The sequence below is a fragment of the Gastrolobium bilobum genome, unplaced genomic scaffold, assembly GCF_033153095.1.
Source record: "Gastrolobium bilobum isolate Gb01-03AN ecotype WA unplaced genomic scaffold, APGP_CSIRO_Gbil_v1 utg12170, whole genome shotgun sequence".
NCBI classification, from domain to species: Eukaryota; Viridiplantae; Streptophyta; class Magnoliopsida; order Fabales; family Fabaceae; genus Gastrolobium; species Gastrolobium bilobum.
Window position 1 is genome coordinate 383,862 of NW_026898901.1, and position 16,605 is coordinate 400,466.

A 16,605-nucleotide genomic window follows, 5' to 3' on the forward strand; every position below is an offset into this window, starting at 1 on the left:
GGTTTGAAGCCACGCGTAGCTAACGAAGAGATCTAAAATATAGTAGAATGGTGAAATAAATAAGAAGCAAATTAATGATTTAAAAATGGAATAAGAACATGATGTTAAGCTTGATTTATCTGATTCCGCAAGGTAATACGGTTATGATCACGAAATTGGGTATTATAAATTCGACATGTTTTAAAATGAAAAATTTATCCGGATTTTAATTGAACCCATGTGATTGTAACTGCGCTTAATATCATAATGCGATGTTAATAAACCGGTTCTAGAACGGGGTGTTACAGCTACTAGTGTCTTAAAATTTTTGCTTCTCTTAACTTTATTTTAATTATATTATATTATGTTACATAACACTATAAACCTTATGAATTTTTGTATGAGACAAAATGATCTCATATACGGAATTTTTTAATGTGGTCCAGGACCACCATGGTCCTTCCACTTAAAATTTGACACCTGAATTAATTTTTTTTTTCTCTCTCTCCCCAGTCCCACCAAACCTCTTTTGGTCCGGGAGCACATTAATTTCACTCCTCATATACACACAAAAAAGTGGGCGGGCCCACTTATTTTCTTTCTCTCTGTTTTTTGGTGAGTCCCATTCATTTATTTATTTTTTGTGTTGAATGAGACATTTTATTTCATGTATCATGAAAAACTATATTCCTTACAATCAAAAAGACTTTGCAAAGGTATTTGACACCTTTTTTTGAATATTTTAAAATATTTCGCATACAACATAATGGTTACTATAATTATTCTATAATTTAATGTTATTTATTTTATTTTATTTTTGGTAAGCATATAATGTTATTAAGTTATTAAAAAAATTGCAAAAAATCACTATTTATTATAAGATTTCAAACCTTTTTTAATATAAATAGTATAAGAGAAGAATCAACTTATCGTATATAGGAATAAATTTTATACTCAATCTAAGCAATTGATTTTGGTTGTCTCCAATGATTCGCATGATTAATAAGTAAGAGCCATTAAATATAAATAGAATCAAAAGTTAAAATTAGACATTAGACTTAATATTCCTATACCTGTATAAGATCATCCTTCTTCAATAATATGATTTTAAATATTTTTAGAAATCAAATTAACCGACTATTCTCAACGTTCCATTTTCACATATATAAATAAATCGATTTTTTTTATACCCAAAAAAAAAAAAAAAAAAAAAAAAAAGAACAATCTTATTCGATATATTAAATTGTCCAATATAGTAAAAACTAAAAACTGCTTCTGGTGATACTGTTCAGAACGCTCAATTGAACATAAATGTAAGATTGGACGAGTAGTTAATTTGCTCCAATTTTTACAGAATACGATGAATATCTCCACAATAGGAATAAAGTTTTAGCTATTAGGGAGACTGAAATATTGTTACGGCTATGCTACGTCATCTTCTGTTTTAGCCTTTTAGGTTGCCCTTCCATGCGTGTGCCATTGTCTGTAGGGTTCTTTACGCATATTATGTTAATGCACGTAGAATGGTGGAGTTTACCATTGCACCACAGTCCAAATTAATGCTGCGCTCTTAAAGTACTTAAATACAATTCCTTTTTGACGACCAACTTGAATGCAATGACAAGTAGGAAGTGAATGATTTATCTATGTTGCACCGACACGAGACACGAAATACGACACGATGACACGTTAATTTTAAAAAATGTTAAATTTTGACATGTTAAGAAACATTTTGATGTTACATAATATTTTTAATTTACGTAATGTATATTATATTTAGTATTCAATAATTTAAAAATAATAAAGTTAAACTTATAATACCCTTCAATTTTGTAAAGAAACATAATATATCCCAAATGTTTATATTAAGGAAAAAGTGTTTGTCATTTTAAATGACATAAAATTATGTCATTTTAAGAGAGAGATAGACACAAAATAAATTTTTTTAATTAAAATTTAAATTAAAAAAACTCATCCACTTTCTCCCCCATGATTTTCATTTTTTGTGTCTATCTCTCTCCTAAAATGACAACTTACGTTATTTAAAATGACAAACATCAAACACTTATATTAAACTCAATAAAATCGTAATCGTAATCTAACGAATCTAATAGTTGGAACTCAAAATACAACACAACATAACCTTTGAACTTTTTTTTGAGTCTTTACAACAAACATTGGAGTGTCGGGAATTATCAGAGTGTCTGTGAGTGTAAAAAAATGTCTGACACAACATGTCAAAATTTTTTGAATTGTCGGTGCTTCGTAGTGATTTATTGCTTTTAGACTATTTTAAATTGAAACTTAGAGGGGCCTAGGCAAAACCACCAAAACATTCAAAATCGAAATCGACGTCATAAAGCCGAAGATGCTCATACGAATCATCATAATGACACTTGGTATTTAAAATGATGAGTACGTAAATATATATACACACCCACGTGACGTGGCAACTAATATTTACCACCGTCTACGGCCTTCTCCATTCTATTAAACCATTGATTAAAGGCCAAATAATTATCCAAAATTGGATTAAAGAATGAGAAACAATGTTAGAAGAAATCTATAAAACCCGCTTTGGGCTTTCTATATCCTTTCAAGTCTCCTTCTAAACCATTCTGATATTCGCCTGATCTTCAACAGTTGAACATTTAATGTAAAGTACTCCTCAGCATTTGATAGCATTACCATTATATCATGCTTGACACCTTCCAGACACCGATAATAGTCATTCTTCAACCTTGACTGAATCAGTTCAGGATATAATGGGACGGGAAACCTGTAATACAAATCCAAAGATGATAAGTGTCATTAAAAGTTTGAAATTTGATATTGTCATTTTCTCTTTCTTTCTCTTTTTACCATTTTTACTTTCTTATTTTGCTTAAATTCAAGGACCGGAAATTGCAGAACAGGGCTACATATAAAATCACAGGCACATGGGCCCTCTTTCTCAGACAGAAATTTGAATTTGATATATCCTGTTAAGTTGCAAACATGTTTAGTACCTGTTTGAAAAATCTAACTTCTCAGCTACTTGGTTCAATGCCTGGATATACTTCTCCTGGATTGATGGGAAAAAAATAACGAAGTTAATATTCCATTCTTTTCCCCACCTCCCCGTCAATTTTGAAATATAACATGTCATTCCCATTTAGAATTCCTAAAATCAAAGTTAGAAACTTAGCATGGAGAAATGAAACTTAAGGTCTACTCACCTTTTGGTCTAATTTAGTGAAATAAGACAGCAGCTTATCTCTGATCTCAGGATCAATGTGGGGTTGCTCCCATGCAATCTCAGGATCATATAGTTCCCACGGACTATGCAGATGATTTTCTGTCGGATCAGTCTTGTACTGGATCAGATACCTATCCCAAGGACTGTCAGGGAAGTCATGAGATTTTGCCTGCACTGAAATAATTCGACCATCCCACCAACTTCCACTTTTCCCATCTTCATTTCTCCACCAGACCATGCATTTATCTCTTGAAGACCAATTTCTCTTAATCGCAGTATCATACCATGTTTTCTCAACAACAAAATCAGAGAAGTTAATCAATTCAGGCAGAGTTAATTTAAATGACTTTCCATGCACATTTGAAGAAGAATCTACAAATTTTAGTTTTAGTTTACAACAGCTATCCCCAGAACCTGGGAGCTCCGCATACTCAAGCTCTTCAACCTTGCAGATTTCAGAAGCACTTAATCCGGAAAATGATCTCCATGGACCTGATTCAGATGGTATACACGACTCTATGTACTCTTGATGGCCCTGTCAATCAAATATTCCCAAGAATATGAATTGGGAAACAAGTTACAGAACCAATAAAATAAGGTCATGAATATAAACTAGGTTACATAAACTTACATTCCAAAACAAACAATAAAATAGTACGAGCTATAAGGAAAAAATGATTATAACATAAGCTACCTGTCTCAAGTACATAACTTCATCACCAAGTTGAGGAATATAACGGTAACCCTCCTCATGCTCTGATAGCATCAGCCATGACAATTTTTTGACATGGTGATTCGACACTGTTCGAGTTAAAATACCAGGGTCATTGGCAATATATTCACCATGCCTGTTTCTAGCAGACCTAGTTCTTTGGTGAAGTTGATTGGACACTTTAATAGAAGAATCTTCCCGACTAGATGTGCCCCTGGAATTTTGGCCCATTCTAAATTTAATCCTTGTATTCAAAGCATTTGGCTCCTCAGAAGTTGTCTTCATCCTGGTGGATCGTGTTCGACGGATTGGATCACTTAAAACACCAGATAAACCAATTCCTAAATAGTGTTCATTGCTGAAAGTTGAAGTACTTTCTTCCTGATCACAACCAGAACCACCTGGATTGACTCCACCTTTATAAGACTTGTCCCTTTCATGGATGTGATGGTAACTATTCTGGTCAGGATCAAACTGCAGTAGCTGTGGAGAACTTAATTTTCTGTCATCTTCACCTTCTGGTACTTCCATAACTAGATTAGGCCCCATAAAAGAGGAACTTCCTAAGATTACATCATCTCTAGCATCTGTTGAATCTGCCTTAGAACTAACAAATTTCAGTTTGCAAGGACCTTCAATGTCTGCTGAAGTCTGTTTCTTTTTAATAACTAACTTAGTTGATTTCATAGGTGCTTTCATTTTGAGGTCGGGAGAGTGGCTTGAGTGAACAAGTTCATTGTTTCCCTGTGAGTCCTCTGCATATTTGTCAGATCCAGACCGGCCTTTATTACCACTATTCAACTTATCATAATCAGATGTCAAGGAGCCATCAGTATTTGGCTTATGATTGCCAAGCAAAGAATGTTTGGATTTAGGTGCACTATCAAGATATGCCAGCTCTGTATTAATCATGCTGCCCACAACCTCTAACTTGGTGGTCATATGTTCTGATCTCCTGCAAACATGGTGGGAAAAAAATTTGATTCTGAGCTTAAAGAGATTAACAAATAAAGAAAAGGAAGCAGTATATAAACATTTTTTAACATTAGTCACAGGCATTACATACCCATTGGGATTGTGTTCAAGATGGCCATCAACTTCAGTATCAGTCAACAAAGCATCCCCTGATCCTGAAAGTTCATATGTGTGTCTCTTCATCTGTCTGCACTGATCTGTGTTCTCCTCAACGCATATGGATGTGTCCAGATTATTTGTAGCATTTTCAGCTTGTGTTTTATCAGTATTTTCATTTCTGTTGTGGCTTTGAGAAAGTTTAGCATTTGCTGCAGCTCTAAAAGATAATGGTGGGTCCATAGAAATTCTGTCTGGCGAAGTTTGTCGAACACTTTCTGGGGGTTGGGATCTAGAAGACTGACATGCCATATTAGCCAGAGTCTCACATGCTAGTCTGGTGTCCTCTAAGGGCGCATTCTTCTTAGAATCACGAAGTGAAAACTTAACAACCAGTCTCCGTCTATTTTCATTATTTACCTGTGACTCAGAATAAGCAGGAGGCTTAGACACATTGGCAAAGTCTTGCAAAATGGGTCTTTTAAATTCATCATGCTTATTATGCAGTTTTCTCTCAGATTCACTGAGTTTGTCTGAATCTTGCAAACTATCTGATAATTCATCTTCCGAGTCACTATCTTCCCCATCAGTAGTTGTTTCACCAATTTGAGAGAACATATTACGAGCATTGTGTGCAGCAATTCTCTGGGGTCTCAATGGCTTAGCTTTGGAAGATTTCCTTTTTGATGACTTCAAGCTGCCTTTCGATTTCTTAGTTCTGTTACTTCCAGAAGTATTACCGTTACACTCATCCAAATTCCTTTTCCTAACACGCCTTCCAGAAGAAGTCATTACCTCAACCTGAAAAACATTATAGTCAGATGACAAGTTTTGATTAAATATTGATCCAACAAAAATGAAGACAAAACTTACTTCAATATTATGTTTTTTCCTTCTTGATCTTCGAAGGCCATCCCGATTACCAGAGTCATCTTCACTGCATTCTAGATCACTAGAAGAGATGGCACTAGGACTACCTTGCTCGGCTGCACTAGAATTATCCTCATTCACATTGTATTCAGAGTCAGCATCATCACTTATGATGTCATATTCTGGCTCCCAGAACATGGCATCTATCAATTCTGGTTGTGGCTCAACCATTCCTTCCAAATCTACCAAAGGTATCACCGGGTAGTCCTGACCAGCACTAAAATCTGGACCAACAGCATATTTTATCAAAGAAGGACGCCATTCAATGCCAAGAGCACCAAGCCGACGTTGCTGAAATTGACTTTGATATGGTTCTGGATATGGCACCATACCTGGTAATGAAATAATTTATGATAAGAAAAAATGGTATCCAAATAAGACAGCAAGAATTTCAGAATAAAAACCACAACATACTAGAATCACATAGAGGTTCCTGAATGTTTCTTCTGTGTGGTGGAAGTTGAGTCTCCTGCATCAGGTTTGACACAGGTTACCAAACATATTGAAAAGCCAACAAATAAAATTTAAATTTATCAATTTAATTATGATGGAAAAATCAACAAAGTACAGGGGCACAATGATTCCTCTCAACCTGATCAAGAACGTTTCCCTGAGTATCCTGAATAAGGGGTCGATAATCACCAAGAAAAAACTGCCAGAAATATAACGAGAGACAACCGTATAAATTAACTTGCTATGGAGCTGATACATATTAAAAAAAGGTAGGTTAAGCAATATTGCGAAATTTGACCACCTGATCATATTTTGCATCCTTTTGGGACTCGCCTTGACCTGTATTCAAGAAATATATTTGGCCAACATCATCTGAAAGCACAATTGATGTTCCATCCCTAAAATGAACACAACAATATAGTAATAGATTAGATTTTACACCGTCAGAGATCCTAATTCATCTAAGATGGATACAAGAAGACAAAATATCTGTGACATGGAACTCATCATCAGCTAGGAAGGTATAATAAAGCCTACAGAGTTTCCCCATCAAGACAAAGAGCAGCAGGCATAAACCCATAGCATGACATGAATGTTTTGAACCTATCAATATATACAAACTTCACAAGGGTAGCTCATTGTTGGGATGGATCTAAACAGCTACTATTGGTGACAAACTGACAATAAAGTAAGATATTTGTCGGTCAGATTTGATATAGAACAAAGGAAAAGCTAGTTATTATACATATGACATGATTCAGAATCATCCAACATACATTAAAGAGGGAGGAGGCAATTAAAGGTCCTAAAGAAAGTTAGACATAAAACCATTCATAAGACCTTACAAAAATAGCTTAAGCTTTAAGGTGAGTGAGTCCATAACATGGTATTAGAGCGACTATGATCAAGTGGTCAAGAGTTTAATTCTTACCACTCCTAATCTTCTAATTAAAAGTTGAATTTAGGCACAAGGTAGATACAAAACTTCAATATATGTTCTGTATTTAGGGATTAGTAGAATTGCTTTTAAATAATTGATTCAAAACGAAAAATTGAAGTTAAAAGGATTTATTTATGTTTGGGAAAAATATTTCAAAATTTATTTTAGAAGAATTAATTTTGTTTGGATAGTAAAGTAGAATCACTTTTGAGATGTAATTATTGGTGTATTTTTTGAAATTATCTCAATCCTACTTCTAGAATCAATTCTATTAATCTAAAAAGCAAGAAGATTTTACTTCTCAAAAAATCTATTTTTTTCAATGCAACTGTACTTCCAATTTTTTTTGAAATTATCTCAATCCTACTTCTAGAATCAATTCTATTAATCTAAAAAGCAAGAAAATTTTACTTCTCAAAAAATCTATTTTTTTCAATGCAACTGTACTTCCAAAGGCAATAAAAAAGTAACCAAGCATATTGGTTACTGTTGAACAGCATTAACAGCTTCAAGTAAGCCTGCATTGCCCACACTTCAAGTCCAAAGGCTTTTACATGAAGTGGCGTGTTAGATAAAAACCATTAATAATTATTTACCTAACAGCTTAAGCATACCTGCTTCACATGGACATCACATAAAGGGATTAGTACCTCTAAAGTTTTGAGCTATGTAATATCTTTACGTAAAAAGAATTAATATTTGACAGACACAAGTTCTAGACTTCTAGTAAGTCAGAGAAAGAAGAACACGGAAGACATTCATTACCAAGGAACAAATCCAAAATCTACTGAGAGGAAAAAAACAATAGACAATAAGCAAGCAACCAAAAAAAATCCAATAATAACAATTATTCTATAGATGCTTACGGAGAAAATTTCCCATCAACCAATCTAAAACGTCCAATTTCATATGTCGAAATAGGTATGCCCTCCCAAATCTGAAAAAAAGAACAGAGAAGCATAAATTCATTTTTGATTTGCGAAGAACATGCTAGCATTAAGATTTAAGAACCTGAAATAAAAGAAGCTTACATCCCACACAATGGTTCGTCCATCATACCCAGCACTCATAGCTATCCGAGGGTTGAAAGGATGAACATCCAAGACATAAGACTGCCAATTATTTAAAACTCAGCATTTATTCATGAAAGAACAAAAATTCAAACTGAGATAGAAAAAAAGATAAGAGGCTTAAACTGAACCCAATAAGAAAAGTATGACCGCATTAGAATTTTATTTTAGTCCAGAAAAAAGTTGAGCATGTTTATTAATCGAGCAAATTAGCATCATATGAAATAGGGAGAACACAAAGAAAAGGGGGAGGGCAGAGGGAGAGAGAAAGAGAGAGGATAGGGCATACAGATGCAGTATGACCAGTCAAAGAGTGCACTAAGCTGCCATCAACTGCATTCCAAACACAAATTCTGCAATCTTCAAGATGAAAAGACAAGTCCTCAGTTAAAGCATGCAAGAACCTTCTCTCTACCATGAAACAACTTGAATCGATTATCATAGAAGAGAAGGGGGTCACAAAGTTGTGAATGCATGCAATGTCAAATGAATAAAGATGTAGAGTATCATGACAATGCATTTTTTACTCCATATGGCAATACAATGTCAATTGCACAGTAAATAAGGATCCATATTGAGGCAATATAATGCATTGGGAATACAGTAACAGCAGCAATCAGTAGTACAAAGTTAGCAAAACATATAGATGCTCCCTGACAGATTTAGTCAATGGGAAAATCGATTTTGAAACAATGTATTAGATGAATTCAATCCTTTGAATGAACAATTCTATTTTGTCTTTCTAGTAAGTTATCATATGGAAGAGTTAGTAATTAACAGGTCATTGAAAAATCTACAACAAAATGGGTGATTTACTTCAAGAGAGATCCCCAAAGGATAAGGAACAAATAACATCAGAGAAACAAGAGACAATCAAATTGTAGAAATCAGAATACATATTTTCTGTACCACCTAGACTGATTTAAATAAAAGGTACCACAAATTTAATATGCAAGATAAGCATACAAAAAATAATAATAATAATATGTTGGTGTAAACTTTCCCGACCGGATATAGCTATTACTTTTAGTAAGTAAATTCATTACCCATAATAGCTGCAAGTACAAAGCGGTTGTCCAGGCTCCATACAATCATATTGACACCACGAGGAGTAGGTAGAAATCTCTGCCTTGGACCTCCTCGCGGAGGTTGGGGAGGCAGGGGTGGTGGTGGCACTTTTAGATGATACGCACGAGTCCAACGTCCTACTTTCCCCTAAAATAGCAATGGGAAACTAATACATATTTTGTACAGTAGGCATGAGGGGGAAAAAGTGAAACTGTACATGCCATAAAGATAAAATGGAGGAAATTGTCTACAGGATAAAATAGACCGCAGTTCAATGGTAATCTTATTTAAAGGAGCTCACATGAGATCTACGAGATCTGGGAACCCATATAATTGCACTTCCATCACGAGAGCACGTCACTATGTTATCATGACAAAACCTGAAAACACACAAATTATGACATCGATATGCAACATATTTTAGTAATGAGAGCAGGATAAACATATCATTAAATAAACACTAAACAAGTGTAGTTAAAAGAACCACAGGAAATAAGCATTAAGATATTTATTGACCAGAAATTTCTGAACTTCAGTGTATTTTCTTCTTTCCAAGAGTCAGATGTCAAAAATTTTGAAGCCACAGAGCAACCACTGCATACGGAGGTAGCAAACACAATAAGAATCTTTAGAAAATAAAAAATAAAACAAATAAGAGGATATAACCAGGACGGCTAACCTAAACTGTACATAATTAACATCATTCTCATGACCAGATAATAAATCCATCTCATGTATTGGTTGTTCTGAATCATCGGTGTTAGGCCTTAAAGCACTCCACACCTGCAAATAGCAGTGTTTTTCTCAAAAATCTGAATAGATAAAATATTTAAACAAGAAAAGGCCAATTGTATTTACAGAAGAAGAATAGGAGATATCTAAAGAGTACATCTGTAAGCATACCCTGGCAAAAGTATCAGAGCTACCAGTAACAAAAACAGTTCCGTTTGCATTATATGCACAGCAAAGTATTTGATAGCTTTGTTGAACATTACTTGAGGACGGTAAATTAGCTGGTGGAGCATTGCTCTTCCCTGCAAAACTTTATAATTACCTTAAACAATCCTATAATCAATGAAGAATAACCTAATAACAAAAAAGCAATTCTGGCAGTCAACAGGTCAAACGACTGATCTGGAAGGTTTAAGCAACAAACCATCAATATGTATGTCCAAACTTGCATAATAATATTCATTTAAAACATCATGTTTTAGAGTAAAATGATCTTTTATACTGGATTTAGACTTCAATAGATTCTAATTGATCAAACGTAAAAACCAAATATATTGTACCACCATATCAATTTGGTATGGTAATAATCCCAAACTCAGACTACTTCCAGATCCAGGCCTGATCTATTGACATTGACATAACTCGAAGCAATGATCTAACCAGTTATAGCATCTGAAGGTCGAGGCGTGTATACTCGTGGATTGAGTGAATTTCTTGCATCCCATATTCTACAAGTTCCATCATCTGATGACCTACACATCTCATAAGCCATAACAGTCAAGTAAAAAAGAAAGATATAAACCTGTGCTATGGGTCAATCAAAACAGTTTAAAGGATATGTTTAGTAAATTACTCCCACCTCGCTCCTGTTTTGTTGAAATTATAGATATTTAAGTAAGGAAGGAGCAAAAGTTAAAATAGAGACTGAATAAACTAAAATTGATATTCATTTAATATGATAAAAATATAAAGCACTCCCCTACTTACACCAATATTAGATTCCAAATCCTAATTAAATAAGGAAACAAATCATGAATATAATGAAATATGGAAACTACACCAAAGAGATCATCTAAGATACTTTAGAATATTCTAAGATATAATAATGATATTATGAAATATTTTCTAGATATTTTAACACTCACCCTCTAGCTAAAGCTTACTTAGCTTTAAGTTTGTTACAATTAAACACATTAAAACGAAATAAACTAAAAATACACACACGCAACGCAATGTCAGGTTGCAACATCTGGGATTAGAGATAGAGCCAAAGCATCTCGGACTCTAGATGGGGCTAGACTGTATTTGAGACTAATGATGAGACCGGACCACACCTGGGACTAAGAAAAGGTTGGTGTGAGTCATAGCCAATATAAGTCATCATCAGAATGATTAGCATTGGGGAAAAAGTCAACCCCTGTATGATTGTTATTCGACTGCATTGTTAGAAGATATTAGGATTAATAGTCTTATTAGTATTGGACTCGGGCTTGTACTAGTAGTACTAGTGCTTGACCAGATTAGTGGCATAAATAAGTACATCAGGTTATTGTATTTGAGTAACATCTTACTATCAATCTCATAATACATTGTTAGTTGTCAATCTCATAACACACCAATGTTAGTTGTCAATCTCATAACACCAGATTTGTTTTTATTATTATTACTTTTTAGGTTCTTTCCTTTGAAAACAAAGGGTTTACGTAAACAATAATTTTGTCAATCAAATCCTTTAAAAAAAGCTATCTCCAGATTCCAAAAAGTATAAAATAAGGTATACTAGGAATCTTGCATAACATTATTATTATTATTACTACTACTACTACTATGTTACCTGTCAAAGATATTTTATGTAAATTTTATAAAAAAGATTGATTTTATAAAACAGTCATCTAAATTTTATTATAAATTTAAGCTTCCATCAAATCACAAATAAGAATGAACTATGAGCATACTATATGTTTTTAAAAAGAAAAAAGACTTTAAGAATTAATGACATTAATATTAAACTGAACTAATTTGTAAAAGAATAACTCAATATTATTATAATTACGAAATATTCTTGTCACGAGATTGGTGGGGCTGAAAAAAAAAAACATACCTATACTCTTACAGACATTGGATGAGTGCAGAGTGATCAAATGGCATTCAATAAAGGAGCATGCTAAATTCACAATATAAGCATTTATTACAATACTAAAGCTTAGTTGTACAAGTATACCCAAAAAAAAAAAAAAAAACTCTTGTACAAATAAAAATTACTTAAAAGATTTTTGTACGACACATGACACTTGCAAAAATTTTAGGATTTAATTATATATGTACTGAACAGATTAGCAAATAGACATATGAGCCACAAGAATCACAAGGACAAAGTTTACAAAGGCAACAATTGGGAGCAGTAACTCTTAAAATGAACTTACGATAGTAGCTGGTATACAGCATTGGGCCTGGGACTAAATGCAATGGTATTAACAGCTCCAGTATGTCCCCGCAAAACTGATATTGGCATCCCATCTGGTAAACGCCACTGTTGTAATGCAAATATTAATTTAGTTGCCATGGATGACAAGACAGAACATAAAAATTAATGTATACTACTTACAACTCGAATGACAAAATCATTGGAAGCAGATGCCACCAAAGCATTGTTTGAGCTTACAGCCAAATCAGTAATATCGCCCTTCAATTTATAGAATGACAAAAGAAGAACAAATTATATTAAAAGAAAGACAAACATATCAAAGTTACTTCCATAAACCATACTCTTAACTCACTTCGTGTCCACGGCAACTAGCTAAGCAAAATGCAGTTTCCATAGACCAAATCTTGACAAGACGATCATCTGAACCACTGATAACATATCTCCCTGATCCATCAAATATGGCTGCAAGATAAAATTACTTATTTAAAATTTATTGACGATGAGTTCAGTTATTAAAATAACTACTTATATGCATCTAAGTGCAAATTATTATGAAATCAATGTTTAACTTCAGAAGGAAACTCAGAGAATAAAAACCAACACTTATCATGAAAAAGCAATGGAATCAACTTTTATACTCACATCTAATTAATGATTTTCATGAGAATAAATGAACATGATCTAATAAATGGCATGCCCATAAAGCAACCATATTGGTAGCTAGCAAGTTTAGCAGAAGAGTAAGTCATACCACAATAGACAGCCACACGGTGCCCCCTTAGCTTTTTAATATTTTGCATCTTTTGCACCAAAGTAGATGGTTTGGCAATAGCATAACATGCACTGCGAATAGATGGAGCACGATGGTGCTTTGTAAAACCACCTCCAATCTCCCTCAAACTTAGCCCCTGAACCTGATTAGCCTTCATATGTGGCCAACGCAGGTAAAGTGGAGGTGGCTTAACCTGCTTGTCAGCCGTTTTTCTATCAACTGTACAAACACAAGGATTAAAATAAATTAATTAGACATCAAACATACCATTATTCTACATATATATTCCCTGGTTAATGCAGGGAACAGGGCCAACTAAAGCAATTGCCAGAAATATTTAAATGCAAATTTGCCAATAGAAGCTTCATATCAGTACTACATGTAAAAAAAGGCACGACCAGGACAACTATCCGATCCAGTATTTAAAACATTAAGAATCTCGGACCTTTCCCCTTTTATACATGCTCATTACTACCAGCCACACAATGATTAAATTATATATGCCCCAGAACCAGTCTGACTGGACTGGCCAACGATAATCATTGTAAACTCTGTATTCTATGAAGCTTCATATCAGTACTACATGTGTAAAAGGTAAGACCAGGAAAACTATCTGATCCAGTATTTAAAAATAAAGAATATTGGACCTTTCCCCTTTCATTCATGCTCATTACTAAATGCCACACAACGATTAAATTATATATGCCCCAGAACCAGTCCAACTGTACTGGCCAAAGATAATCATTGTAAACTCCGTATTCTATGAAGTAAATATAATTTTGAGTAGTTCATACACTCAATTATCAATTCTTACCAAAGCAGAAACTGAAACAGGGTTTGAAATATCCATCCCAAACCTAGTAACTTACAGCTAGCCCTAACATATTACTACATCCCTCTGAACATTCCGAACAAGAAAAGAAAATCATTAATAGATTTATAAAAATCACTAATTCGCTGCATTAATATAATAGCCTAAGATTGCAGACATTATTTCAGTGTATCTTAAGATAAAATCTTTAAATCTTAGCTAGAATGATCAACTAGAGAAAGAAGATTACAATAGCATATCACGTACTATCAAGAAGCGAAAATGAACCGTATCCAAGTAAAGTAGGAACATCAGCTGCATTAGGACTACTTCCTCCTTGTTTTCCATGCAAAGGATGGGCCACACTTAGCATTAATTGCTTCAGAAGCTTTACCAAGTGATCCTTAGCTATGTGAGGATACCTTGTAGTTACACAAAATGACCCATAATCAGTGCCCATACGTGTAATATCAAGAAGCAGCCATTACTAACTTCAGAAAAGTTTTTAAAACCAAATAACAACTATTTGGATTAAAATATGAAGCGTCCTCCATTTCCTTGTAATCTCTAAATGGAGATACCTCTAACAATAGCAATCACACTCTTTCATAAGTTTCTTTTCCATTTTTTATTTAAAAAATAAAAAACATTTCCAATACTAAACTCCAAATAAATAAAAAGAATCGCCACTAAATGCTTAAATAACAAGAAATTTTCATGCACGCTGGCATTGACTACGGACTACAACTACCCTCTTCTAAATGTTAGTCACTTATATGAACCAAAAATACCTGTCCATTAAATTGTTGTAATTTAAAGGTAAAGAGACGCCATCATTGTCGTCAACATCATCCCCACTGGGCTCACCACTTCTAGAAAACCAAGCATGATATCTTCTAGGTAGAAGCTGATGCTCTAAAAGTTCATTCCTGAACTGTACAAAAGTTCTCTGGCATGGCCCGGCAGACAAAAAGTGTAGGATTAAAAAGTAAACTTCCCTGAGCTCTATATCCACATCAGTTTCAACAGCTCCCATATTCTTGACGGACCTAGCCATCTCACCCATCTGATTTGAAACACTCAAAGGCGCAACACTAAGGGAAGATGCACCACCAGAAGGTTTGCACTTCCGCGAATCCATGTTTGGGAAACAGCCTACAGCAAAAGAACAAACTACTACAGTACATAAAAAGTACTGATATGCTACAAATTCAAAAGCAGCCCCTACATTCTTTCCAAGTACATCTGCATTACATAGTGCATCACATGACACAGCACAAGCCATAATTACTCTGGATTTCGTAAGAAAAAGTAACATCCATTTTCAATCTCGATTCCATTAAATTCAAAAGAAGTTCCCTGGTTTTTGTTTTTGTGCATGCATGGCAATTGAGAGATTGACAGATTGTGGCAAAACCTAAATGGGGTTAGGTTAGTTCAATTTTGAACATTAAGAACAAGCAAGGATCTCTACAAGAGAAATCAAACTCGGAAGCTGCAACGCAACGATGCTTCATAATTAGGAGAACAATTAATAAAAGCAGAACGAAACAGTTCAAACAGAATAAAACAAAGTAACAGAAAATGAAAACGGAAAAAAAAAAAACCGAAAGGGGAGAGGACAACAGGGAAAAACCTCTAAAATAGTTCACGTTGAAGATAGTGGAGCAGCTACAATTATGGCTTTCACTTCGAAGTCACCAAAGTCCATTCGAAAAGCCACATGAAGATTTAAGAAAGAATAAGACGCCGAATCCGAAACAGAAAGCTGTATTCAAATGCAATGAACAATGTTTTTCAAGATAGGGTTCGGGCGTAGAAAATCCAATTGTAAATACAGTTGCCGAAAAAGCAAATCTCAGAACTGCAGAAAATTATTTGGGTTTTCATTACTAACCTTTTCTGTTTCGATGCGTTTGGAATTGGGTAAGGAAAAGATTAATAGGGTTCTGCACTTATATAGGAAAAAAGAAAATTACAGTATAATTCTTTAATTGCAATTTGGTCTCTTGACGGAGGAGCCGGAATTTTGCCCTGTTTCTTTGGTGTCCAGGACGGAGCCAGAGAGCGAGGTAGAGGACGAAATTGGAAAATTATTATTTAAAAATTATTTATTTCAGCGAAATATGTTCGACTTGGAAAAATAATAATAATAATAATTGAATTGTTGCGTTTTGCAAAAGCTAGAACAAAAAGGGGAAGGACTCGACACGTTAATTTTTAAAAATGTCATACTTTGATATGTTGGGATATGTTTTAATATTAAATAAAAAATTTAATATATATACTATAATTTATATTTAATACATATAAGAGTCCATAATAAGTCATATAATCAATCAAATATTTAAATTTCATAACATAAATATAAATAAAAATAATTTTTCGTACTTTGTTAATTTTT

The 16,605-nt window shown here is 33.9% G+C and overlaps 1 protein-coding gene across 3 annotated transcripts; it reads right to left on the reverse strand.

Annotated features, from left to right (window-relative positions):
- Positions 1–2,351: 2,351 nt before the first annotated feature.
- On the reverse strand, positions 2,352–16,242 carry LOC133285221 (uncharacterized). Of its 3 annotated transcripts, XM_061482422.1 has the most exons (26): positions 16,099–16,242; positions 15,838–15,969; positions 14,993–15,356; positions 14,469–14,623; positions 13,370–13,609; positions 12,971–13,080; positions 12,799–12,876; positions 12,617–12,723; positions 10,854–10,945; positions 10,365–10,495; positions 10,141–10,244; positions 9,978–10,055; positions 9,763–9,841; positions 9,440–9,608; positions 8,683–8,753; positions 8,355–8,435; positions 8,190–8,260; positions 6,685–6,781; positions 6,523–6,582; positions 6,345–6,399; positions 5,874–6,262; positions 4,996–5,801; positions 3,912–4,884; positions 3,198–3,752; positions 2,988–3,043; positions 2,352–2,758 (listed from the first exon to the last, which is right to left on the reverse strand). In XM_061482422.1, exons 3-26 carry the CDS (start codon positions 15,340–15,342, stop codon positions 2,566–2,568), a joined length of 5,100 nt encoding a protein of 1,699 aa, XP_061338406.1. In that variant the 5' UTR covers positions 15,343–15,356; positions 15,838–15,969; positions 16,099–16,242; the 3' UTR covers positions 2,352–2,565. The 3 variants fall into 3 exon arrangements, with proteins under 3 accessions (XP_061338406.1, XP_061338407.1, XP_061338408.1); XM_061482423.1 differs by lacking the exons at positions 14,993–15,356; positions 15,838–15,969; positions 16,099–16,242 and having other exon boundaries at positions 14,452–14,495; XM_061482424.1 differs by lacking the exons at positions 13,370–13,609; positions 14,469–14,623; positions 14,993–15,356; positions 15,838–15,969; positions 16,099–16,242 and having other exon boundaries at positions 10,854–10,937; positions 12,971–13,075.
- Between the last annotated feature and the right edge of the window lie 363 nt (positions 16,243–16,605).

Excerpts from the sequence above, each read along its gene's own strand:
- LOC133285221 (XM_061482422.1), bottom strand. The coding sequence starts at position 15,342 with ATGGATTCGCGGAAGTGCAAACCTTCTGGTGGTGCATCTTCCCTTAGT. Across the intron at positions 6,400-6,522 it reads AGGGAAACGTTCTTGATCAG|GAGACTCAACTTCCACCACA; the intron begins GTTGAGAGGAAT and ends AACCTGATGCAG. Across the intron at positions 5,802-5,873 it reads GGAAAAAACATAATATTGAA|GTTGAGGTAATGACTTCTTC; the intron begins GTAAGTTTTGTC and ends AATGTTTTTCAG.